The sequence below is a fragment of the Psammomys obesus genome, unplaced genomic scaffold (assembly GCF_907164565.1).
Source record: "Psammomys obesus unplaced genomic scaffold, mPsaObe1.curated_primary_1811, whole genome shotgun sequence".
NCBI lineage: Eukaryota > Metazoa > Chordata > Mammalia > Rodentia > Muridae > Psammomys > Psammomys obesus.
Window position 1 is genome coordinate 47,846,200 of NW_026585895.1, and position 24,902 is coordinate 47,871,101.

General features: G+C 45.6%; 1 protein-coding gene across 3 annotated transcripts in view; it reads left to right on the top strand.

Annotated features, from left to right (window-relative positions):
- The window catches only part of Garnl3 (GTPase activating Rap/RanGAP domain like 3), a 139,910-nt gene that overhangs the window by 85,501 nt on the left and 29,507 nt on the right, over window positions 1-24,902 (top strand). For all 3 annotated transcript variants that reach the window (XM_055600845.1, XM_055600844.1, XM_055600846.1), the window contains exons 10-16: window positions 5,326-5,401; window positions 6,055-6,153; window positions 8,924-9,027; window positions 14,615-14,723; window positions 17,267-17,312; window positions 18,013-18,119; window positions 23,002-23,117. In XM_055600845.1, the coding sequence (XP_055456820.1) occupies window positions 5,326-5,401; window positions 6,055-6,153; window positions 8,924-9,027; window positions 14,615-14,723; window positions 17,267-17,312; window positions 18,013-18,119; window positions 23,002-23,117 (657 nt within the window). The remainder of the gene's footprint in view (window positions 1-5,325; window positions 5,402-6,054; window positions 6,154-8,923; window positions 9,028-14,614; window positions 14,724-17,266; window positions 17,313-18,012; window positions 18,120-23,001; window positions 23,118-24,902) is intronic.

Here is a 24,902-nt window from a genome sequence, read left to right on the forward strand (position 1 = left end):
AGAGATCATTAGTCATCAAAGCTTTTTGAGAGATGAATGACCCAAGCATTCCCATCCAAACCCACAGCTCCTCAGCTAGAATCACTTGGGAACATTGGCCTTAACTCTAGCTCCAGTTCATCCTAGTGATAAACTATGAGCTGTGATGATGGGCAGGAAAAACTAAAGGTTACTTAGCAAAGCGAAGTTGGCGACCTGAAACTCATGTCTTATTTGTTCATGACTGCACATATATATAGGCATCCCCACAAGAGATATGGCGTTCTGTGCTGTCATTCACATGGGGGGGGGGGGGGACACCAATGAACCATGCATAGGCAGGACCCTGCCAATACGGAAGACCGTCTGTCTTAGTTAAGGTCATTATTGCTGTAATAAGCACGATGGCCAAAAGTAAGTTGGGAAGTAAAGAGTTTATCTGGGTCATGCTTTCAAATCAGTGTTCTCATTGGAGGAAGTCAAGACAGAATCTCAAACAGGGCAGGAACCTGGAGGCAGAAGCAGATGTGGAGGTCATGGAGGGATGCTGCTTATGATTGACTTGTTCATCATGACTTGCTTAACTGCTTTCTTTTGGAACCCAGGACTACCATCCCAAGGATGGCCCCAGTCAAAATGGGATGGGCCCTCTCCCACAATCACTAATTAAGAAAATGACTTACAGCCAAATTTTATGATGTATTTTCTCAATTGAGGTTCCCTCCTTTCAGGTGACCTGGCAGTGTCAAATTGACATAACACTAGCCAGCATGGCCATCCTTTCTCAGGTCCAATGATTCTTCTGGATTCACTAGGACTTTCTGCTCAGGTTTTGCCTTTCACAGAAGGAATATAATTTGTAGTATCAATGCCATAGATAAAATTAGAACTAGTGGCTACTACTAGCTCAGCAGTAGGGAGCACTGGCTGCTCTTGCAGAGGATTTGGGTTCACAGTTCCTAGCACCCACACAGTGACTCACAGCCATCTGTAACTTGTTTCAGGGAATACAGTGCCCTTTCCAGGCCTTCATAGGCACCAAGCACACATGTAGTACACATACATACATGCAGGCAAACACATATACATATAAAATAAAAGTAAATAGATCTGGTCAATTTAGAAATACTTTAACTTATAAACAAATGGAAATGACAAATGTAGCCCATTTCTGTGTCTGAGCAGGACTGTGTCCTGAGGAAATCAGTGCCTCTAACTCTCCAATAGGCAGCTCCCTCCAGACTTTACTTAGGACCTGGAAAGCTCCTTGCATTCCTCAGAATCCAGTGCTCATGAAGCGCTGATGTGTTTAGTGACTTATTCCAATGTGGTACACTGGGGAATGGAGCTCAGTGTTAGAGCGTGTGCCTAGCATGCATGGTGGAGCCCTGGCTCAGCACCAGAAGACAACAACTCAAAGCATTCTGTTATGATTGGGTAGTCCCAGATCAAACTACCTCTCTTAAGTATGAAACAGTACCTTATGTTGTCCAATACCTTGGTTTCTGAAGATAGATGAATGTTTATGTTCATCGTGGACATTGTCTGGGTAGCCTCAGACCCCAGGTTATTTCAATAGAGCCCTAGAAGGTTCAAGAACTTAAGACAATAGACTTTCTGAAATGTCCACCTGAAGCATAAGGTTCTAAACAGCTTCTCATTTAAACTGACGTTGAAGTTTAAATGAGGATGCCGGGGTACCTGCATCCTCCATGCCCTATGACTCTGTAGTGCTTTAGCCTGACCTTGATAACATATCTTACAACTCTGCCCTTCCAAGGCCTTCAGTCAGGATACTGGTAGCATGCTGCCAGTCTCGGGACATCCCCATGAAGTTTCATAAAGTTTTGGCCACTGACATCTATGCCTGTGCTCTCAGCTTTGCTCAGTGCAAACCTGTCCTGGGAACACTGTCATGCTCTTGGCAAGAGTCAAAAATCAAGAGACTCAGATCCCAGCTCCTCCTGCTGTTCACTATGACCAGCCTTAGCCAAATCTCTTCTTCCTTAGGCTCCCCTATCTGTGGACTCTGGGTCCTTTCTGGTCCTGATGAGCGGCTAGTACACCCCCAGTCCCTTCTGCCCTAGCTTACTGTCTATTGGCCCAGGTGGGCCTGGGCCTCCTGGAAGCCTCCCAATTAGTTCCTTTTGTCCACTGGTTCTTAGAGTCTGTTTCCTGCAAAAGGAGTATCTCATGGAAATCTTTTTGATGCAAACTTCCAAGCCAGATACCAGACCTACTGAGCTGGAAACACTGGGAAGGGAGCCAGCTGTCTTCTAACAACCCCTCCAGGGCTCTCAATGCCTTCAGCCTAGAGACAAAGTATGGTGGGCCACTGCTTCAGTCTTTTCATGATTGCCCCAAAAAAGCTGTCTGCTAGACTACAGATTGCTTATGGGTGTTTTTTATGAGGATCCAAGAACAGAAGATGTGCCAGCATCTTGGAGATGTGGGATTGCTGTCATCACTCTAAAAGAGAAGAAGAAAAGTGATGGCCATAGAAACCCAAAGTAGAAGTCCCTAACAAAATTACAGAATTGGGGCTGGAGAGATGGCTCAGTGGTTATGGGGAATGTGTTGTTCTTTCACAGGATCTGAGTTAGGCTTCCAGCAGCTCACATAACCTTCTATAACTCCAGCTTCAGGGGATCCAGCACCTTTGGCCTCCACAGGCACCTGCACTAATGTGCACATGCTGCCACACACAAGCACACATAGACAAACAGACAGACCCATACACACTTTAAAATAATAAAAATAAGCCTTAAAAATCTACCAAAAAATTCTCTCAAAAACTGGCCAGCTCATAAAAAGAAGTGCTTTCTGTCCACCTTTGCAGTTTTTCTTGTTTCTTGAGCAGTCACCGAGTCACATTTGTCCATCTCCTCTATTATCCCCAGCCTTTTGCTCTTCCCTGCAGACTCAGTAATGGAGAATGTGTGATCCTATTAGAAAACAGGTACCTGTACATGTTCAAGATAAGAACTGCAGTGGGTACTGTGCAAAGCAAGCCTGCCACAAACTCAGAGAGATCCCTCTGCCTCTGCTTCCTGAGTGCTGGGATCTTGTCCTGACCCTGCTATTTTAGTTGGTGTTGTTTTGCAATATTTGTTAGTATCTGACACGATCAATCTCCTTTTATGAAAGTTTTCCCAATATTTTCTTGATAGTTTGGATATACCTATTTATCCATGTAAGCCTAGAAACTGTATAAATGTGTTTTACAGTTTCAAAATTCTTAATTTTGTCACATTAAACTGCGATGGTTTTCCATGCAGAGATAAACTGTAAAGCTCTGTTAACTTAGGTCATATTTTGTATTCCATAAAATAGCTTTATTTAGATCTCTTCCAATGTTACTGGAATTTTTGAGTGTCTTACAGTTCGTCACTGTTGTAAATGAGGTGTTTTTTTTTTTAATTTTTCTCTAGAATACATTTAACTTGTAGTTGCAAAAGAAAATGTAATTAAATGTTTCAGTGATGTGTCTTTTAAAGAAGAACTAGAGTGGGGATAGTGGTGTAAAGGGAGCAAACAGTACTGTGGGGGCCTCTCTGAAAATTGCCACTGGGGCTGAGGCTCACCCCCAAGAACGAGGGAGGGTTCCAGGTGTCACGGTCAGGTAGGAATTCTCTCCCTGTTTATGTGTCCACCAGGAACGCCATTGTTATAGAAGGGCACATGCATCCTAAGTAGAGTTAGAACAGAGGAAAGTTTAGATGCGCAGCCTCAGACCTGGGTTCTCAGGTTTTTTCTTCTTTTCATCAGTATGTACATGTGCTTGCTGTGTGTGCATGTGTGGGTTCACAGGCATACACAAACGGATGCCTTAGGTTGATGTCAGGGCTCTTCCCCATCCCTCTTCCACCTTATTCATTGAGGCAGGATCTCCTTATCAAATACAGAGCTCAAGATCTCCTAATCAATTGCAGAGATCCATGATACATACAGTCTTGCTATCCAGCTTGCTCTGGGGATACCCTCTCTCTCTAGAATAGCAGGCACCTTGCTATACCTACCAAGCACCTATGAGGTTTCTGGGGATCTGAATTCCAATTCTCTAGCATGAGAGGTGAGCACTTTAATCACTGAGCCATCAGCCTAAGCTGTGTTTTCAGACTGTTAATTTTGCCATTCCATTTCGGAATGCCAGCATTCTGTCTTGACCCCTTACCTCTTTCCCCATTGACTAGTACTATTGATCACCCACATGTTAATTGACCAACATCCAGAATCTTCACCTACTGTGAGTCAGACAGCCTTGAAATGTTGATATTCTTCCAACAATGGACTCTTTAATTTTTAAGTAATTCAGGCATACACAAGGTATAGAGAATAATACACAAATCCTCTACCCAGATTAAGGGAAAGATCATTAAGAATCCAGAGTTGAGGGGCTACAAGGATGGCACGGCAATTAAGAACAGGTACTGCTTTTGCAGAGAACCAAGATTTGGTTCCCAGAACTCACATCCAGCAACTCATAACTGCCTGTAAGTCCAGCTCCAAGGGATCCAGTACTGTCTTCTGTCCTCTGAGGGTACCTGTCCTTGTGTGGTGAATATAACCATGTACATACAACATGATAATGAGTTATGGCAACGCGTACAAACATATAAATAGTAACTAAGTCTTTAAAAAGTAAGAGTTGAGACCCCCCTTCCCACTCCCTGACTCCATTCCTCTGTCTTCCTATCTTCCCTGAAGCAGTTACCATCACACATTGGTGTTTGTCATTTCTGCAGGGTCAGATTGTAACAGTCTCTCCACAGAGTTGAGAATTATAAACTGGGAATAGCCGCTGCTTGCTTGGCTTGCATTGTCTTTCATTTGCACATCTGGGCTTGTTCGGATTAAACATCTTCAGGAATGGGAGAGTGAGCTTTTCATATAAATTGCCCACAATTTCCATATCTATTTCTAGAAGAGCCTGCCAGACTTCAGCCTAAGATTGTTAGGTTTGGCTCTGGGTTGCAATTAGCTCCCCTACTCTTTCTGGAAGCTGTTGCTGGTGGGTGGATCAGAACGTGGTACCAGACCTATGGGTGCCTGTGGCCATTTGTCAGCAGCACCATGGTGCCCCTGCATGGACCTAGTGCCTCCTGGTTCCAGGAGTAATGAAATTACAAATGGATTGACTGATACAACCCTGGATCACCTCATCTGTAAGCTGTTTTGTAGCCTATAAAAAAAAATGAGTGACTTGTTAACATTCATCAGTATTGGGGCTAATGGGAGGAGAGATTCCCCCAAGTGTCCACTCTGGTGGACCCTAGATGGCAAGCTTATAACTGTGTGCGCTTTAGTGAGAAAACTAACTCATGTCTTTTGCTGTCTTGTTGGAAGGGCTCTGTGAATTTCAAATTTGGGGTTCTCTTTGCCAAAGATGGGCAGCTCACAGACGATGAGATGTTCAGCAATGGTAAGCACCTCCTCTGCATCCCTGCTGAGGTCAGCCCTGCCCTTTACTGCCTTTCTGGAAGCTGAAGCTGAATGTCTGATTGGAATCTCCAATATCAGGAGGCAGTTTACAGAGTTTTATAAGGCAGCTCTTAACTGGTTCCATTTGCTAAACATTTTACTAATCATCTAACATCTACCATTTCCTGCAATGGGGACTGGAGAACACAGCCAGGAGTGAGGGTGAGGCAGAAACACACATGAGTTTGGGGAATCTGTTTCTACAGAGTGCAAGATCTTTCTTGCTATTTCTGGTTGAGTGAGTATAAAGTAATTCAGGCATGCACAAGGTATAGAGAATAATATACAAATCCTTATGTATTTGTTCTTTCATGTTACAACCTGCTTTGTCATTGGTCAGAGCAACAATGGCACCTTCATTCTTCAATACTGCATGCCCCACATCTGGTTTATCTGATTCTGCTTTGTCTCCCTTGGGTTCCTGAGAATTGTGGGGCTTCCTTATGGCCCTGGGTAGAAAGCAATGTGACCTTGTGCTTTGATGAGCACCGATGAGATGCATGTCAACAGCACCTAATTGTTCTTGATTTCTTTATGGTTAAAAAATGAGGACCAGAGAGCAAAGCTTTCCTCATTCTGTGCCTTCTCTTGCAGAAATTGGAAGTGAAGCTTTTCAAAAATTTTTAAATCTTCTCGGTGATACCATCACTCTAAAGGGCTGGGCCGGCTACCGTGGTGGTCTGGACACCAAAAGTAAGCTTGCCCCTTCTCAAAATTAGTTAAATGCTGTTACTTATACCCAAGAGAGGGGGACATGTGAGCCAGAAACTGGAGAGCAGTTGAGGATTCTCCCCAGTATGACATGAGTCACGGGACACGGTCATACCCCATTGGCTTCATAAGACTGATCAGCCCTTGAAGCACTCAGGAAGCACCAAAAGACACAATCAACCAGCACATAAATGGATGACATTTCCATTCAGCGAAGGAGCACATCTGTTGTGGCGTCTCATAAGGTTATACCACCTGCTAACAGTAACTCGTGCCGTCTGCCTCGGGGAGGGTCACACAACAATAAAATATCTTACAGCACAAGTCTCATTTTTCCCATAGCTTTGTTTACCAGGGAGCACCATCTGCATCCTAGGACCATGCTGGGCTCCACATGGTCCCTGCCCTGCTAGGAGTCTACAGTCCCCTGGACTGCACAGGCGGCACACGGGTATTGGTTATGAAATAACTTGGCAGTCAGTGCTTTCTGGACTCAGGAGGCATAGAGAGTGCTGCAGGCACTTAGCCCACTCTGGGGATTAGAGAAGACTTTCTGAGGGAACAAGGGAGTGATGAGTGGGAGCAGGTGAAGAGTCTTGAGAAAAGAATTTCAAACACGGAGCATCTGTAGAGTCCTCAAGGCAGGAAAGAACATGGCGTGCCGATCTCGAAAATAAGAGCATATCTTTCCAGCTGGAAGGAGAGGGACAGAGAAGGCTGCAGTGCAGACTAAAGAAGGGAAGGAGTGTCCCTGCAGGGAGTTTGAAGTTCCCTTGCATGTCACTGCCTAGGAGAGCAGTGAGGTCCCATTAAGTCAAACCCGTGAAAATAATCTAGAGACAGAAGGCTGGAGAGCCCCTGAAGAAGCAGATGCTACAGTCTAAATGAGGTGGCAGGGGGAGGCTGACATGGTTGGGGGAGCAGCAGGCTGGCATGGAAACAAGCACACAAACTCCAGAGCCTCTCAGGAAGGGGACACGGGAGCCCATAATATTGGAAAATGGAGGTGAAGAGGAAAAAGGATTCTCACCAGGTCCCTGGGTCTCTGGCCTGAAGTAGCCGGTGGAGACCTGGGGGTGTTAGAGGGGAAGCTTGGGAAGGTAGGAGGTGTACGGAGGGAGACTAGATGGCAGGTTTAGACTTAAGTCCCTTGAGTCAGCTTCTGAGGAGCATTTCTAGCATTTTCTTGTGCTTCTATGTCTGAAGTTTAGTTTGATCTTCAGTCAAGCCTCAAAGAAAGTCAGACAGGTGGTGCAAGGCTCCTTTAGTCTAAATGTGACAGACGTCCTGTCCAGGAAGCCTCACTGGGAGCCTCTCTTCCTGGCAACCCACACAGATTCAGAGTGTGAAGACCACTGTGGAAAGGCCTTAGTTAACAGCTCAGAAGCGGAAAGTGTGGCCGCAGCTTCCCTCTGAGGAACTTTCTCATGTGTGTAATGGGTTCCTGAGCCCCTGTGAGCTCATCGGCATGGTCAGCCCTCAGCCTCACTGTAGCAGTTCTGGCTGCCATCTGCTGAGGCCTCTGAGAACTCAGGACTTTTGCTAGTTAAGCACTTTGTAGGGGCCATCTTACTTTGGCTTCCCAGTGTCCATTTTCAACTTAAGAAGCAGGATCAGAGGAAAGTAGGATGACTTACCAAAAGTAACACAGGTGTCTGGGGAGAGAGCTCGTCGGTAAAGTGCTTGCCACGTAAGCACAAGGGTTTGAGTTCAATTCCAGCATCTCTTTAAAAAGCCAGGTGTGGGGATACATGCTTGCAATCCAGCACTAGGGAGGTGGAGACAGGATGATTCCTGGGGCTTACTAGCTAGCCAGTCAAGCCCAATCAATGAGCACCAGGTTCAGTGAGAGGCTCTGTATAGATAGATAGATAGATAGATAGATAGATAGATAGATAGATAGATAGATAGATAGATAGATATGACAGAGAGAGAGAAGGTGGAGGGGCTAAAAGCACTGGCCGTTCTTCCAGAGAACCTGGGTTCAATTCCCAACACCCACATGGCAGCTCACAGCTGTCTGTAACTCCAGTTGTATGGGATAAGATACCCTCTTTTGGATTCTATGGGCATTGCATACACACGGAGCACAGACATTTATGCAGGCAAAACACTCAAACCCATAAAATAAAAATAAGTAAATCTTCAAAAAAATAAGTGTTACTCATTGGATTAATCCACCAAGCTTTGGAATAACTTACACAACAATATATAACTAATATATTGCCAATATATGATTAATATGTTGCTTCAAATCAAACAGCCAAACTTGAAGAAAAAATAAGGTGGGGAGCAATTAAAGAAGACACTGTATATAGACCTTTAGACTCCCCACACATGTGCACACATATACACAAAGCAGCATAGCTTTAAATATTAAATTTCAAAAAAATGATAAAGCTCTTAAATTTGGGGAGACAACAGGCAATGAGAACTTCGGTCCTGCTTCATCTGTCTTCAGAGCCTGTACCCTTACTTACCATACTGTTCTTTAGAAGCCTTACCTTGATTTTGTGAGCATCACAGCTTCATTGTCGTGTATGAACTGTATCTTTACCCCGCAGCCACAGGAAGGTGAGGGACTGGGTAGGAGCTTCCTGTGAAGTAGAGACTGGACATCAGGTGATCTACTCCTGCTCACCAATGCTGATAAGCCCAGATGGCCTTTGAGAATGTGCTGTGGACTGCATGTCTTCATCTTCATTCCCATGTAACACTCTGTGCTCACTGGCCACGTTCTTGTGTTTTATAGATAATACTACAGGGGTCAACTCAGTCTATACTGTGTACCAAGGGCATGAGGTCATGTTTCATGTTTCCACCATGTTGCCGTATTCCAAAGAGAACAGACAGCAGGTATGTGTGACCCCAGGCTCTTTAAGAATACAAACCATCAGATGTGACTGAATGTGGGATGGGTATTGCAATTACTTATAAAATTAGAGACGAGGGGTGTTAATGTGAGCTCCACTTCAGTTGCCAACACCAATTCAGGATCTTTTTTATAGTCTGTGTGTGAATGCAAACAAGGCTGAGGAAGCATATCGTTACTGTCTGCATCAACTTCAAGACGAAATCAGAGCTAGGGTGAATCTGTGGGTAGACACATGTATGTACTTGCACATGTGTGACTATGATTCTAAGGACATATTAGCTATATTGTGTTGCCATAACAAAATACCTGGGGGCTGGGTACTTTATAAAGAAAGAAGCTTATGTAGCCCAGAGTCAGAGTCATATAGTTTCAAGAGCACTGGTATTTCCTAGGCTTTAGTGAGACCCTCATGGTGGTTATCACATGCAGATGTAGAAGAAATCACATGGTAAACAGGAATCATGAGAAATCCAGGTTAGGTTACAGACAGACCTAAGTGAGCAAGAATGGACTCCCGTGAGAAAAGCATTAACCCTTCCCAAGACCTCATCACCTCCTACCAGGCCTCCTTATGAAAGGCCCCATCACCCTTAGCAGCCATGCTTCCAGCACGTGTGCCTGGGAGACCTGCTTAAACCACAAGGAGACACTTTGCAGACTGTCCTGTATTTAACACATCCTCTCTCCCTGTGACTTCTCTTGCCATGCCTCTGGCCTTGTAAGAATGAGATTTTGGAACATGAAATCAGTCCCTGTGGCCTCTGCATCAGCTCCTGTTGTGACTCCTCAGATAATGGGGTGTAACATTGAAGGTGAAATAAACCCTCTTTTCCCTGAGTTGATTTTGATCAGTAGTGTTTGATTCACAGCCAAGAGAAATCCTAAGACAATTGGTTTGTAGTGTTAGAAGTGGTTCTAAGATCGATGTTAAAGTTAACCATGACCTCTGCATGGGCTGGCCATGCTGGGAATGCCTCCCACTGCAGAGTTTTTCTTACCCACCTCAGAGGTTAGCCATTTTTAGGAGAAAAATTTCCAGCCTGTTAGAATTTAAACACAACAAAGATGTGGCCTGCTGGGGTTTGTTTGGGTTTTAATGTCTCTGTTTTGCCTGTGTATATATGTGTGCTGTGATATCTACACAGAGATCAGAACAGGGATGTTGAGCCCCTAGAGCTGAAGTGAGGGATGGCTGTGAGCCACCACGTGGGTGCTACAAATTGAACCCAGGTCCTCTGTAAGAGCAACAAGTGCTCTTAACTGCTGAGCCATCTCCCAGGGCCCAGCTACCAGGTTTTGGCAGATGAGATTTGGAGAGTTATGCTTAGCTTGTTCGAGACTTGCATTGAAAGAAGGCATCTGCATGAATAAATGTCACTGAAATAAGCAGTTGTTCAGCAAAGAAATACAAATTTGAAGGAAGCCAGAAAGGTTTTCTGAGCACATAAAATTCTGATTCTAGTAAGAGGGAAAGGTGCCTTAGGGTGGTAGCGCAGTACTGGGAGGTGGAGGCACTTTGGGGGATGAGCAGGGAGGGAGGAAACAGCAAGTGCCGTTCCATGGTCTGACTGGACAAGTAACTAATGGATATCTCGTGGGCCGTGGAGAGCATGAAGCCTTGAATTTGTTCTAGTTTTAGGAGAACTCTGGTTGGGTATGTTGAAATAGGAAGTGCACATGCCTAAGACTCGCTACACAGCAAGATGCCTTTTCTGTTTGGTTGGGAAGACCCAGGTCTCTGCTGCCAGGCCTCTTCATTGGCTAAAGCTCTTAGGGTCTTGGGATCATATGGAGAGATAGACCACACTGTCGTCTCTGCCATCATGAATGCTCTTGACCTCTTACATTTCAACAGTAGCATCAGAAAACTTACACTGGGGGTAGGGGTTCAGGGGTGGAATGCTTGTCTAATGTGTGTGAGATGCTGGGTTCAAGCATCAAAGCCAGTACACCACATACAGTGGACAAACAAGCTCCACTGAAGTGCTTTACAGTGCTCCCCCTGGCTCCCAGCACTCTCCAACGCTGCCCACACCATATGACAGGTAGAGCAGCAGCCACACATGCATACATTATGCAATGCAGTAATGCTCTCTCGATATTTATTTAATGTTATGTGTATCCCTGTGTGTGTCTGAGGGTTTGGAAGTGTACCGGATGCATGTGGGAGCCCACAAGGCTCAGACGATGCACCAGATCCACTGACCTGAAATGTCAGATGGTCGTGAGCTGCCATGTGGATACTAGGACTTGAGCTGCAAGAGCAGCCAGTGCTTGTGACCACTGAGCCATCTCTCTAGCCCTAATGTATGTCTTCAGAAACTGATGTCTAGTACATTGCATATTTTTAAGGGTTTGTGTTGCAGTGTATATCCAATTCGTTTTGTTTGTTCATTTTATTTTTTTTTTATATATGTGTGCACATCAGTGCAGTACAGAGAGGTCAAAAAAGAGCATCATACCCCCTGGAGATGAAAACACAGGTTTTTAAAAGCCAGAGACGTGGGTGCTGGGAACCAAACCTGGGTCCTCTGCAAGAGCTGCATGCACAGTTAACCATGGAGCTATCTATCTCTCCATCCCTTCTGTTGTTTTTGCTTTTAGAGTCACTCAGACTGGTCTTGAACTCCCACCTTTTGCCTACCTCTGGAGTGCTAGAGTGCTTCATTACCTTTAAATTTTGCGCGTCTGGGTGTTTCGCCTGCATGTATATGTGCACCACATGTGTGCAGTTCACAGAGAGGCAAGAAGGCATTGGATCCCCTGGAACTGGAGTCTCAGGCAATGTGAGCTGCCTGGTGTGGGTGCTGGGAACTGAACTCAAAAGCAGTAAGTCCTCCTAATCACTGGGCCGTTTCCTCAAGCTGCCTATGGCTAATTCTGTGAGGAACCACTGTACCATTTCCAGAGGGGCCACACCACTTCACATCTCCATCAGTAATACACAGAGGGTCTGGTTTCTCCTTACTCTAACCACCCGTTTGCTATTTTACACTGTCGTCCTACTGCTCTGCACTGGCTGCTCATGTTGGCTTGCGTGTCTCCAGTTACTTGGATATTCGCTTCTGCTGTGTTTATTGTACATTTACAAATCTTTCTAAGAAATGTCCATTTCCATTCTTTGCTGTTGACTTAATTGAGTCATTTTTATTGAACTGTACAACTGTTCAGTTGTTATTGAACAGTAAGAATTCCTTATGCATTCTGGATATAACTTCTTGCAAATGTTTGCAGATACTTCTCTTCATCAAGTTGCCTTTCCCTCTACTGACAGTGTCCTGTGCTCTATAGAGGTCCTGTTGTGGTACAGTCTCACAGAAGAGTCCACCTCTCTTCTGCTGTCTGTGTTGTCAGTGTTACCCAAGAAACCATTTTAACTCAACTGCACTAGGATGTTCTCTACACCTTCGTTTTATCACTGGTAAAAATGGGAATGTATACCGTGACTCAGTCAGGGAATATACACCATGACTCAGTCAGGGGCCTAGTCTCCAGGGTTTTATGGTATGAAAGAGAGGACAGGGATCATAACCAAGAGCCATTAGCATACATAAAGGAATAATGCACATAAGAATGACATCATGGGGGCTGGAGAGATGGCTCAGCAATAAAGAGCAATTACTGCTCTTTCAGAGGACTAGAGGTTGATACTTAGCACTCACATTGAACAGCTCACAAAATGCCTGTAACTCCAGCTCCAGGGAATCTGGTGCCCTCTTCAGACTTTGGTGGACACACACACACACACACACACACACACACACACACACTTAAAAATTTAATGCTATCACAAAAGTTCTGTGGATGCTGAGAGAGGGAGAAAGAACATGACAGTTAATAAAAATCATGGAGGCCTTCCTGGAAAAGGTGCATTTGCCTGAGCTTAGACATATAACTTATGTGTGAGATGTTTGGCCATACGAGGCTAGACAAGGTAAGTTGGCATGCATAGACCATGCTTTGTGTATTTGTTGCTCTCCAACAAACCACTCCAGAACTCACCAGCTGAAGAAAATTAGGTGGTTTCTTAAGGCTCTGTGTTGACAGGGCCCAATAGGCAGGTCTCATAGAGGTTCTCATCCATTGCAGTCAGTCAGCATCTGAGCTGGGATCATTTGGCTCAGCAGGGACATTGGCAGAGTTGCCCTTTCCCCACAGAATGGAGTGTCAAGCCCTCTGCTGTGGCCTCTTAGTGGCTTCCTCATCAACACTTGTGCACTGGCTTAAGATCTGAAAAGCATACGTTCTGAGAGTAAGGTGGCAAATGCTGATCATCCTTTCATTTCCTTATTTGTGACTGAGGAATTTATTCTGTATTTATGTATATGTAGTCTACATGAGTATATCTACACGAGTCTGTTTGTAGCATGCATATGTACATGTCAGAGGAAGCCATAGAGATCAGAGCCCCTGGAACTGGACTTACAGGCCGTTGTGAACCCACTAGTGTGGGTGGTGGGTACCAAGCCCAGATCCTCTGTAAGAGCTGTAAGCACTCTTAACCATGGAACCGTCTCTCCAGCCCCTTCTGGTCCTTCTAAAAGCTAGCCTAGGCACTGAGAAACCCTGTCTCAAAATAAACAAACAAATAAACAAAAGCTAAACAAAGCTTGGGGCTGGAGGGGTGGCTCAGGGGTTAAGAGCACTGTGTGTTTTTCCAGAAGACCCAGGTTTGACTCCTAATACCCAAATGGCCACCCATAACCATGTGTAACTTCAGGTTCATGGTATCTGAACCCTTCTTCTGGCCTCCAAGAGTACCAGCTGTACATTCATGACTGCAGCATTCAGCCAGCCATAGGGAGGGTGAGAGCAGATAAACTCTGCCTCTCAGTGAAGGGCAAGCCAGAGAACAAGTGAGCATCCTTGGTCCGCCACGGAAGCAGCACAGGGACTCACTCACAGGGATCCAGGGGGACAGCAGTTACTCAGTTTGAGTGGATAGGTGAAGGTCTTGAATAGAGCTGGTAAACTGGCCTGTTCCTTTTCTGCTGGGTGCAATGTTGCTGGCGTATACCACACCCACTCACACACTGTTTGTGGCAGCTGTTGAGCTTTACCAGCCATGTAGCTGAAAAGAGTCCAGACAGTCTATGAAGCTGCAAATATTCACTGACTGGCCTTTAATAGGAAAAAAAAATGTGTCAACTGCATATCTAGAAAATCATTTTGGAAAGATGAAGTAGGGTCAGATTATGTAGAGCCATTTTATGAGCAAGTATGAGCACTCAGATCCGCTAAGGTGAGTTGGTAGTGTAGATTAGTGGTGGAGCACTTGAATAGCCAGCTATTCAAGTGAAGCCGCAGTGTACACTCACTTCTCTTGGACACCCTTGTGTATGCCTCCTGTGAGCCTTTTGGGCCTCAAATACAGCTCAGGGGATGATGGAGCCCTTGAGGCTGGCGAGGGGAGATGAAGTCTGTGCTGGGGGAAGTGCTCACACAGCTTGTCAAGGCCATATAGAGGCCGGGCTGTGTAATGGCTGTGGTGGTTGGCTACACTGTGTTTTAACTGAATGTGCCTTGTTGGAGCAACTCTTCTCATCATGTCATTTATGCTCACCACAGGTGGAAAGGAAGCGCCACATTGGAAATGACATTGTCACCATCGTGTTCCAAGAAGGAGAGGAATCTTCTCCCGCCTTTAAGCCTTCCATGATTCGCTCCCATTTCACACGTATCCTGTGTCTTCATAAATGCCCCAGTTTAACAGCCTCACTGGGCCCCACAGGACATGTGATAGACTTCTTGATGGCTAGTCTGACGCACACCATTGGCTAGTTTTGCCTAAGCACTACACTTTTCTTTCGGCCTCTTTCAACCCTCTGAGGCAGTGGGTAGTGATTCTAGGGAAATATTTTTGTTTTCTCAATTTCATACACAAATATAATGTACCTTGATTGTACCCTCCATTGTCCTCACATCATCCTCCCTGATGGCTCCTTCTTCCCAACTAGCCTGTCTCTTACTTCCACCACTGTATTTAACCAGGGTTGCTTTAAAAGCAGTGGGAAATAATAATTCATCTGAGCAAAGGCAACTTACCAGTAACTACACCACTGAGAAATAGGACTCTGTATCCTGTCAGCCATCAACTGCCTATAGCTCTTTAGGGAGAGGGGCGGGCCTCATGAACCCCTCCCCATCCACAGTGGAATGTTGATGGGCCTCATGAGTGCTGGTAGGCACTGTGGCTATGAGTTTGCAGGTGCATCGCTCACGTTCAAAAAACACTGTCTCACAGCTAACTTCTGAGGAAGTCTAGAACTTCTAGGCCCCTGTTGCAGACCTCTGGGTGCTAGGGTTACAAGCACACATCACTACAGCTGGCTTTGACTTTTTGCATGTCTTCTCTTTTCAGGGAGTCTGTGAAATGAGGAGAGCTTCTTGTTATGCAATGGTAGTGAATAAATTTGAAGAATAAGTAGTGAATCCTCTGGGAAGTTGACTTCAAGTGTAAAATTTGTCACTGCAGCCTACAGTTTCAACACTGAAGGCCTGGGCAGGAGGATCACACATTTTAGGTCATCCAGGGCTACATAGCAAAACCTTGTCTCAAATATGAAAAGAAAGAAAGAAAGAAAGAAAGAAAGAAAGAAAGAAAGAAAGAAAGAAAGAAAGAAAAAAGCTCTCTGGGCATGCTGACTCACACCTGTAATCATAGCACCCGACAGGCTGAAGCAGGAGGTCACCGTGAGAAATTATTCTAAGGTCTGTAATAGCTGCTAAACTGAGGTGTGAGGCCTGGTAAAATTAATGGTGTTCTTCACTTCCCCTCATCCTGCTCAGCTCAGACCGTCTGTAGAGGCTGGGGGAGAGGGCTGGCCTCTTCAATAGTCTCAGTCAGATAACCCCAGGGTGTGTGCTCATCTTGCTTGCCAGACCTTCAGTCATTGCCCACTTGCTATGGTCACGGGTCATGAGAGCAAAACTCAAGATGGTGGCTCTGAAGGGTAGCCACAGTAAATAAAGGACACCTAGTTGGCATTTTCAGAATGAAGTCTAGTCTCATTACTCTGTTTCTAGAGACCCCACTACACATATTCAGAGACAGACTGCTGTGCCTCGGGTGCCCACCCATAAAGCTGCTGTCTATATTCTGAGTTGTCTCCTGAAGCCAGACAACAGAGCTTGCAAGGAAGTATTTAAAAGCTGAAGTGGCCAGATTTCTTCCTCAAGGGTAGAGGATCAGAATGAAGGTGAAAGCCCACGTCTTTTTCTTTTTTGTTCATCCTACTTACAGCAGAATGGTCCCCATTCATTGGGCTGTGACACTAATAATTCCCCTTTTCATGGTGATGTCTTACATGACAGAATGCTTCTCTGAGAGGAGCACCAGAAGACAAGGTGGCTTGTTAGTCAGAGAAGCTTTAGGGTGCTCCTTATTAGAGATCCTCCATATGGGACTCTGAAAAGAACCCAAAGGTGGTTAATGGGAATTCATCTCACGGGGCACAGGAGTGGAGGTTCTTCCTCACGCACTGCAGCCCACCAGAGCCTGGGCTGGTGGTGAGAGGTGAGGGCCGGGCAGAGGAGCGCTACTGGCTGCAGGTCATTGTGCTGTTTGGTTTTATTTCTCAAGCATTGTATTGAGAATGAAGCCCCATAGCATATCATGAATCCTTCTTTCTTAAATGCTGGATGAAACCCAGGCCTCCCACGTGTTCGGCAAGTGCTCTGCCACTGATCCACACCCTGAGAAGTTGAGCTATTCTGGACACCTCGGGCTTCAGCCCAAGCAGCGTCGACTCTGCTTAGAAGCTGCCACCAGCTACATTGGCTTGTTCTCCAGTGCTGTTTTGTCTACCAGAGGCAGAAAGAGAGGGAAGGTGTACAGCAGAAACATTCCGATTGTTTCCCCATCCCAAAATGTGTGAGATGAAATAGATGAGTAACCATGTCAGGATCTCCTTTGGGTTCTAGGCAAGGAACTGGCTGCTTGGCTGTTTAATGTATGTACTTACATGCTTCTCTGACAGCTGTGCAGGATTTGTCTAACCTTTTCCCAGCAGAAGGGCACACAGATGCCAACCTAGATTCAGGGCTCTCATGTGTGACCTCCTAGGCTGTCTCTTGTAAAGAGGTGAGGTTTTATCCCAACTTCAGAGAAGTAGGTTCCTAGCCTGCTCCAGAACGCTCCTGCAGGAAGGGTTTTCAGGGCACAAGCTGTGAGGCATGAGCATCGAGGATACTGACGAGTTGCCTTGACTATCCCCACAGATATTTTTGCCTTAGTGAGGTATGACCAGCAAAATGACAATTACAGGTAGGTGATGACCTTTTCTCTATTTTTGCTCTAATTATAAAATCTGCTTCACCTGTTGGCATTAGCTCTCAGAGGAGCCTGAGGTGCTTTCTTTGGGCGTTTATTAGACATGCTGTCATCTTCTAGAATATCCTGCCTCTTTCTTCTGGGAAAGTTTTGCTCTGCATAGTAATGCTATACCCAGTGGGCCCAGGGGTCAGGATTAGTTTGGTGTTTGTACTTTATGGGGGAAATTTTTCTGTTTGACCCTTGCTCACTTGTCCTTCCATTTCCCAAGTGGATCTATTAGAAGGATGTTGGGAAAGGAATGTCAGTTTCCACCATTTAGGGGGAGTGGGTTGAAACCTCATCTCAGTCATATACTGACTTTGAGGATTTGTGAAGTGTTTATCCCCAGGCACCTTGAGCCCAGTGTAGAATAAGAGGAAGTTACCTCTGGCATGTTTAGCAAGCCTTAAAATACAAAGCACCCCGCCTGGTATGCAGTAGCTGTTCAGGGCACCATTGCTGCTGTCCAGCCTGTCCATAGGCTGGCAGATTAGACCCTAAGCACTTGGCCTCTCCCCTGGAAGGGAGCACGCAGAGGTGACACAGGCTCCTCTAGGATGAATCTTCCTGACATGTTTCTGAGTACATTGACGTAAATATTAGTGATCTTTGAGGAAAAGAACCAACTAATTCTGGAATGTTCTCTACATAGGCTGAAAATATTCTCAGAAGAAAGTGTGCCACTTTTTGGCCCACCCTTGCCATCCCCACCGGTGTTTACAGACCACCAGGAATTCAGGGACTTTTTGCTTGTGAAATGTAAGTTGTCATTTTGAAAAACATTTGTCACTTGTTCCATATAAGAAGTTGTTGTTAGCTAGGCATGGTGGTACATGCCTTTAATCCCAGCACTTGGGAGGCAGAGGCAGGCAGATGGCTGTCTACAAAGTAAGTTCCAGGACATCAGGGCTACACAGAGAAACCTTGTCTCAAAAAACAAACAAACACAATTGAAAACGTGTTGTTGTTTAGACCATTCATTTTCTGTTATAGTCTCTGGTAACGTTAGGTAGGCTTTCTTCCAGGTTCTTATCTACTCCTAACATGCATGTATCCACCTTCACCACTCATGGTGCCAGGGGGGCTCAACCTGGCCTTTCTGCTCTGGGTTCTGATGCCACCATTCTGAGTCTCCGTCATTATGTATCTGTGTCTTTGAGAAAAGTGGACGTAGGGGAAAATGGTTATAATACATATTTAGGGCCAAGGAAAGCTTCTGGATTATGTGTGTGCAAGGGTGTGTGTTGTGAATGGAGTGAACAGAACCTTCCCACTCCAGGCTTTGTGAGCCAGTGAGCCAAGGCTCATGCATCTGAGCTCCCCTCTCCTGTACGACAGAAGCTGGCCCACCCTCCTCAGAGCATCCTTGGGTATTGTATCTGGAAGGCCCATCAGAACCTACCAATGAGAGTCAAGTCACTTGGCTTCGTCCACTGCAGTCTCTTTATAGAAGCCTAGTCTGTCCGCCCTGGAGCCCTGGCATTGCCACCCGCCTGCGCCCTCCACAAAGAGGCCAGCTCCAGTCTTTTGCCAGGCACACTAGAGGCCGCAGCTGCTTCGATGGCATCCACCTGCCCCTCACACCCACGCACACAGTGCCTAATTTTGACACTGTTGCCATGTAGTTTGAGAGAATTTGGAAAAGCTCCTGTCTTCTTGTCTTGGTCACCTTGCCCCAAGGTGGCACTGATTGAACCCAGAACCTCACAGAATCCCAAATCAGAACCTTCTACTCAGCTTCTAGTCTCCAGTCATCTTCAGAATTGGCCAAAACTAGTTCTAGATGACATATTGCTCTTCCTTTGTACTCTCTTTTTTAAAATATTTAATTTTATGTGTATATGTGTATGCCAGAATGTATGTATGTGCATTTATATGCAGGTGCCCATGGAGGCCAGAAGAGAAAGAATTGGCTCATTCCCTCAGAACTAAAGTTATGAGCTGCCCAGTGTAGGTCCTGGGGATGGAGCCCAGGGCAGGAAGTGATACTTTTTTTATTTGAGACAAGATCTCATTATGTAGTCCTGGCTAGCTTAAATCACTATGCAAACCAGGCTGGCCTTGAATTCACAGATCAGCCTGTTTCTGCCACTTGAGGGCTGAGATTAAAAGCATGTGTCATTAGCAGCAAATGCTTCTTAAACCTCGCCCCCCCCCCCAGCCATCTCTCCACCCTCCACATTTGTCTTATTCTCTACTCAGTCTGTCTTCCATAGCTCCCTACATATGAGTCCTCCATCAACAGCCACACAAAGTTCCCATGCCGTATTTACTCATCTCAGTGACACTTGAAGGGATGAATATCACTTCACGCCAATCACCAGATATGTCCCACGCTCAGCCACGCTGGCTGAGAGTGCTCTTCCCTCCCTGCAGAGGGCTCCACATGTTTTGCAAGCTTCTCCTGGTGGATGGAGCCATTAAGGCCATGCAGCTGGGTGCCCTCCATACTATCAGCTGCCATCTTTGGTCCACAGCAGGGTCTAGGGGAAATGCTCTGCCACCAATATTAGAAGCAGCAGACTACAAACCACTTGGCAAAGGTGATGATTCTGTACCTTTCTGCATTTTCAAAAAACTTGGGAAATTCATGTGGTTCAAGGCCAGGGCATCAAATAGGAAGCAAGAAAAAAACAGGGAACAGTTTTTGCAGCTAGCAGCCAAAAGAATGAAGGAGCCAGGTGTAGTAGATGAGTGTTCTGTAGGATGCTGACAGAACAGCAAGGCCCCGGGGCCTGTAGTGTTTAACTCCAGATCACTTAGAGGACAGCACTGGGGACCCACATGTAAGTGGAATCCATACATCAAAATGGAATGGCAAGACTGAGCCGTGGAGTGGCACGTCAGCACCCTCAGCATCTCAGGGAGAGACGAAACTGGAATTCAGTGACTCTGATGGTAAAACTTTAGCTGGGCTGGCCTGTGTATAGTAGCAAGGCTATTATTCCTAATAAACTGAAAGCAGAAGCAGTTGGAGTTCTTGAGTTTGAAGTCAGCCAGGACTATACTGTGAAATGCTGTCTTTATTCTACGTTGAGAAACATGGGTTCAGGGAGCCCAGATTATAGGAGGCTCGGCAGTGATGGAGCATGGGTCTGGAGGACCAGCAGGGCTACACAGATGACACCACGATAGAAGGCTGTTTGAATTCCACAGTGGGTTTTGCAGAACAGAGGAAGCCAGCAGGTTGAAAATACAAAATAGCTCTCAATGGTTCAATAAGAACTCAGGTCTTTCCCTTCTGCCAAAATGAGTTGTTTAAAATATAGTTTGGGAACCAGGCAAAGCAGAAGCAAGTGGAAAATTGTGAGTTCCAGGACAGCAAGGGCAAAGTAGAGAGACCCTGTCTCAAAACAAAACAATCATGTCAGATATAGTCCCTGTTCAAGAAAACAAAAACAAAACAAAACAAAAAAATTAGGAAAAAAAAAAAACAACTTGCCCTGTGTACTTCAAAATCTCCTAAGAGATGCCGTGTAATACACAAGCCCACCTTGGCCCCAGCACACAGAATGTATCTGTAAGACCTGGGGTCTCACAGCTCAGGAGTTCAAGATCGTGCCCTTCCCAGTAACTCCCCCAGACCACGTTGCAAAAGCGACTCGTTGCAAAAGCAAGAGGTTTATTAACCATTGCGCAATGGGGTCACCCCTGCCGGTCAGCAAAGAGTGGCACCGGGAGACAAAGGCCTTTAGGTTTTTAAAAGAAAAATTGCGGGAGATTTGAAGTTGCAGTCTTGGCAATTTAGGATTGGATGAGGAAGCTATAAAGTAAGATAATTGGTTAATCTTAGGTGCTCAAGCTTGGCCAGTCCTGCCAAGTGTGGATGCAGCTGCAATTGAAGGTGGGGGTGGTTAGCTCATCCTTGAAGATTAGGGGCTGCGGACTTTTGGCTGCAGGTCAAAAGCTACTCAGAAGAAGTCTGGGTTCGTTGCTAAGAAATGCTATTTCAAAGACAGGAGTTTTTCTTTTTGCTGAGTGAAGGTCATTGCTTGCTTGCCTTTTTTTTTTTTTTTTTTAATCTGTCCTCATAGATAGGGTCACATTCCTCCATTCTCTGGAAAGGTACTAAGAGGCTTTAGCTTAACCTGAACCTAAAACTCAAAACTATAGGCTTTAGAAGACATACAGGTTACAAAGTTAGTCTAACCCTTTCATATCTAAGAACTGCTTTGTCCAAAGGTTCTGTTTTTCAGTCTGTGAAGAGACTTTCCCATTGGCACTCTGTATAAGAAAACTAAGGGTGAACACTTACCCACTTCAATGTGCCTAGCATTGTGCTGGGTGTATGTCTTATGTCACTTCAGTGACAGCAGCCCATTATAAAAATAGGACCGTACCTATTGTATAAGGTAGAAACTGAAGCCCCAGCAAGCTAGAACAAAATTGCTCAAAACTCCACAGCCACAGAGCAGTAGTAGTGCACACCTTTAATCCCAGTACTTGGGAGGCAGAGGCAGGCAGATCTCTGTGGGTTCAAGGCCAGGCTGGTCTACAAAGCTAATTCTAGGACAGTCAAGGCTACACAGAGAAGTGCTGTCTTGGTGGGGGAAAAAAAGACTGCACAGCCAGCAACAGAACTGGGCTCCACACTCATGACTTCAGACTCTTAGCCTCTTGGACACTGGTGTGTAACTGCATGCTCCACCTTGCTGAATCTTAATGTCTGTAGTCCATGGAATGCTGTTTTCTCCAGAAGAAACATCTAATAAGCTAAGAATCCAAATCTTGTGCTAAAGCAGCTTTTCTTCTTTTTAGTAAGCATTGAATGACATCCCAGGAGAATAAGGAAGGAAAGGATGGGTGGGTTGATATATGGCTAAAGGGGTGGCACACACCTTTAACCCCAGCACTCAGGAGGGAGAAGCAAGCAGATTTCTATGAGTTCGAGGCCAGCCTGAGTTCCAGAACAGCCAGGGATACACAGAGAGACCCTGTCTCAGAAAAAAAAAAAAAAAAAGATTAGATCTGCTCTCTGCCTTGGAAATTTACTGTCCAACAAGAAAGAAAGGGAAGATAAACATGCCTATAGTAATATAAATCCATACTTTGGAACTTAAATTCGAAGCATTCTCCCACAAAAGGAAGGTTAGATCAATGGTAATACTAGTTCATTTAGTCAGTTTTTGTCACGGTGGTAAATAACCTGAGAAAAACAACTGAAAGGAGGAAAAGGTTTGTTTTAACTACTGTGTTTGGAGCCTTCAGTTGTCACCTGGCTCCATCACTGAGCACTTGAGGTAAGGCAGAACACAGTGACAGCAAGGCATGATGGAGGAAGACTGCTCACCTCATGGTAGCCAGGAAGTAGAGAGAGCAAGAGAAAAGCCAAGTGACAGGATCCATCCTTCTAAGGCACTACCCTGTGACCTGCTCCACAGGTCTCCACAACCCACCAATAATCAAAGTATTAACCCACCAGTGGATTGGCCACTGATGAAATCGGAGCCTTCATGACCCAAGATAACCCCTAGTGATTGGATCTACCAGTTGGGGCCATGCCCTTGACATTTTGGGAGACGCTCTGTATCCAAACCATAACACTATTGTTATAATGGAAGGTGGCATTCATGCTGACTCTGCTTGCAAAGCACACTCTCTGGTAGCAATTAATGACACTGCCCTTTTTCGCTTGTTTTAGTAATTAACGGTGAAAAAGCCACCTTGGAAACCCCAACCTTTGCCCAGAAACGTCGGCGTACTCTGGATATGTTGATTCGCTCCTTATATCAGGACTTGATGCCAGATTTGCACAAGGTACCTACCTGGGTTTCCTTTCTCCCATGGGGTTTCTGTAGAGCACAGATCTAGCCATGAGTCCTGGAGAAAGCTGTTTTCATGGTGCTCACTGCCTAGATTTCCCTGAAGCCACGACAGCTAGTATTCTCCATAAAAGGAGGGTCCTTGAGTGTCGTGTGGAAGAATAGAGTGATTGCTGCAGAGCCGTGGCCTGTGGACATAAGACATAGGTGGACATGGAGAAAAAGTCAGCACCCTGGACCCCCAAAGCTGTTTTCTGGCAGTGCTGTCCTTGCTGCTAGTGGCATAGAGCTGTTCAACTGGCAAAAATGATTTTGGAAAGAGAAGAGAGACCAAGTGCTTTCCTGGGTTTTCTGTTGATTTTCTATCTGGCACTATAATCAGGCACTGAAACAGGTGTCTCCACTGGTGGAAACCCACTCCATGCAGAATACTTTGTGGCCCGAAGTATCCAGTGTGGAGCCCTGTCTACACTGATAAGACTCCACCCTTTCTTGTCACATCCAACAGTACATGCGATACCTCAGGAGGTCTCCAGCCTGAGTATGAGGTCACCAGGAGAGTAAAAATCATTTTTGTTTTGTGAAAACAAAACACATTTTACCAGGGCCAGTGAGGTGGCTCTCAGCAGGTAAAGGACCTTCACCAAACCTGACAACTGAGCTTGCTTCCCACATGGCAAAAGAAAAGAGCCAACCCTACAAGTTGTCCTCTAATCTCCACATACATGCTCTGGCATGTAGTCACACACACATTCATATAAATAAATGAAATGCAATATCTAAATTCTTATTTAACAAGGAAGCACAGAACAGGTGAATAATTCTCTTAAAATTTAATCATTCATTCATAAACTCCAGTAGAAGTAATTAATTTCTGTTGAAGTATGTAAATGGGAGGAGCCTGTCTCTCACCCAGGGAGACAGGCTGTGAAAATGAACTAGAACATACTGGCCCCTTTTCTGTGCCCATGATACTTTTTATAGTACCACTTGACTTCTGTCTATTTGGTACAGTGTAAAAGTTCTCAGGGTGTGACCGGGCTAGCCCCAGGACCCCACAGCAACTCTTACAGGTCAGGGAGAGCTTCAGAGAGGCTGCCATAATGCAAACTCATGTCCCTTGGGCCTCAGCTAAGGTATTGTCACCCCTAACTGAAGCATGTCTCTCTACTGGGTCATCTAGCCTCCCTTCTACACTTCTGCTTTCTATCAGGGACCACAGCAGACATGTTGATTCTTCCAGTCTCTTGACGTCTGCCCCACCAGCCTCTGTGACCTACAGAGGCTGTGTCTGCCAGATCCCCAGTCAGGTGGAGTAGCAGGCACTCAGCCAGGGCTTGAGGAGCACTTCAGAGGGAAAGACCAAGCTCAGCACTCAGCACCCTCCGTGCAGTACTCACTAATCGTGGTGCACACTTAGGGGACAGGTATCAGGCACAGAGACTCAGAAGTTAGTTCACAGGGCCCCAGGGCCCCAGGGCCACACAATTCCATACCTAGGGAATTCAGTGTGCTAGGTTCTCGGAATGCCACTCCATGGAACTGGCATCCTGGAGCTGCGCAATGTGGTGGCCTGGGTCACAATGCTAGTAAATGAAGCTGCTGGTGTGCCTGGTGTGAAGGCCGTGTTCTCAGCTTCTGCACAGTGCTAGCTGTGCTTGTCTGGAGTCTCTTCCTATGTCTGCCACGCACTGAAGGAATACAGGGGCAGAAATAGTACTGTTTAGACAAACGTGTGTGTGTGTGTGTGTGTGTGTGTGTGTGTGTGTGTGTGTGTGTG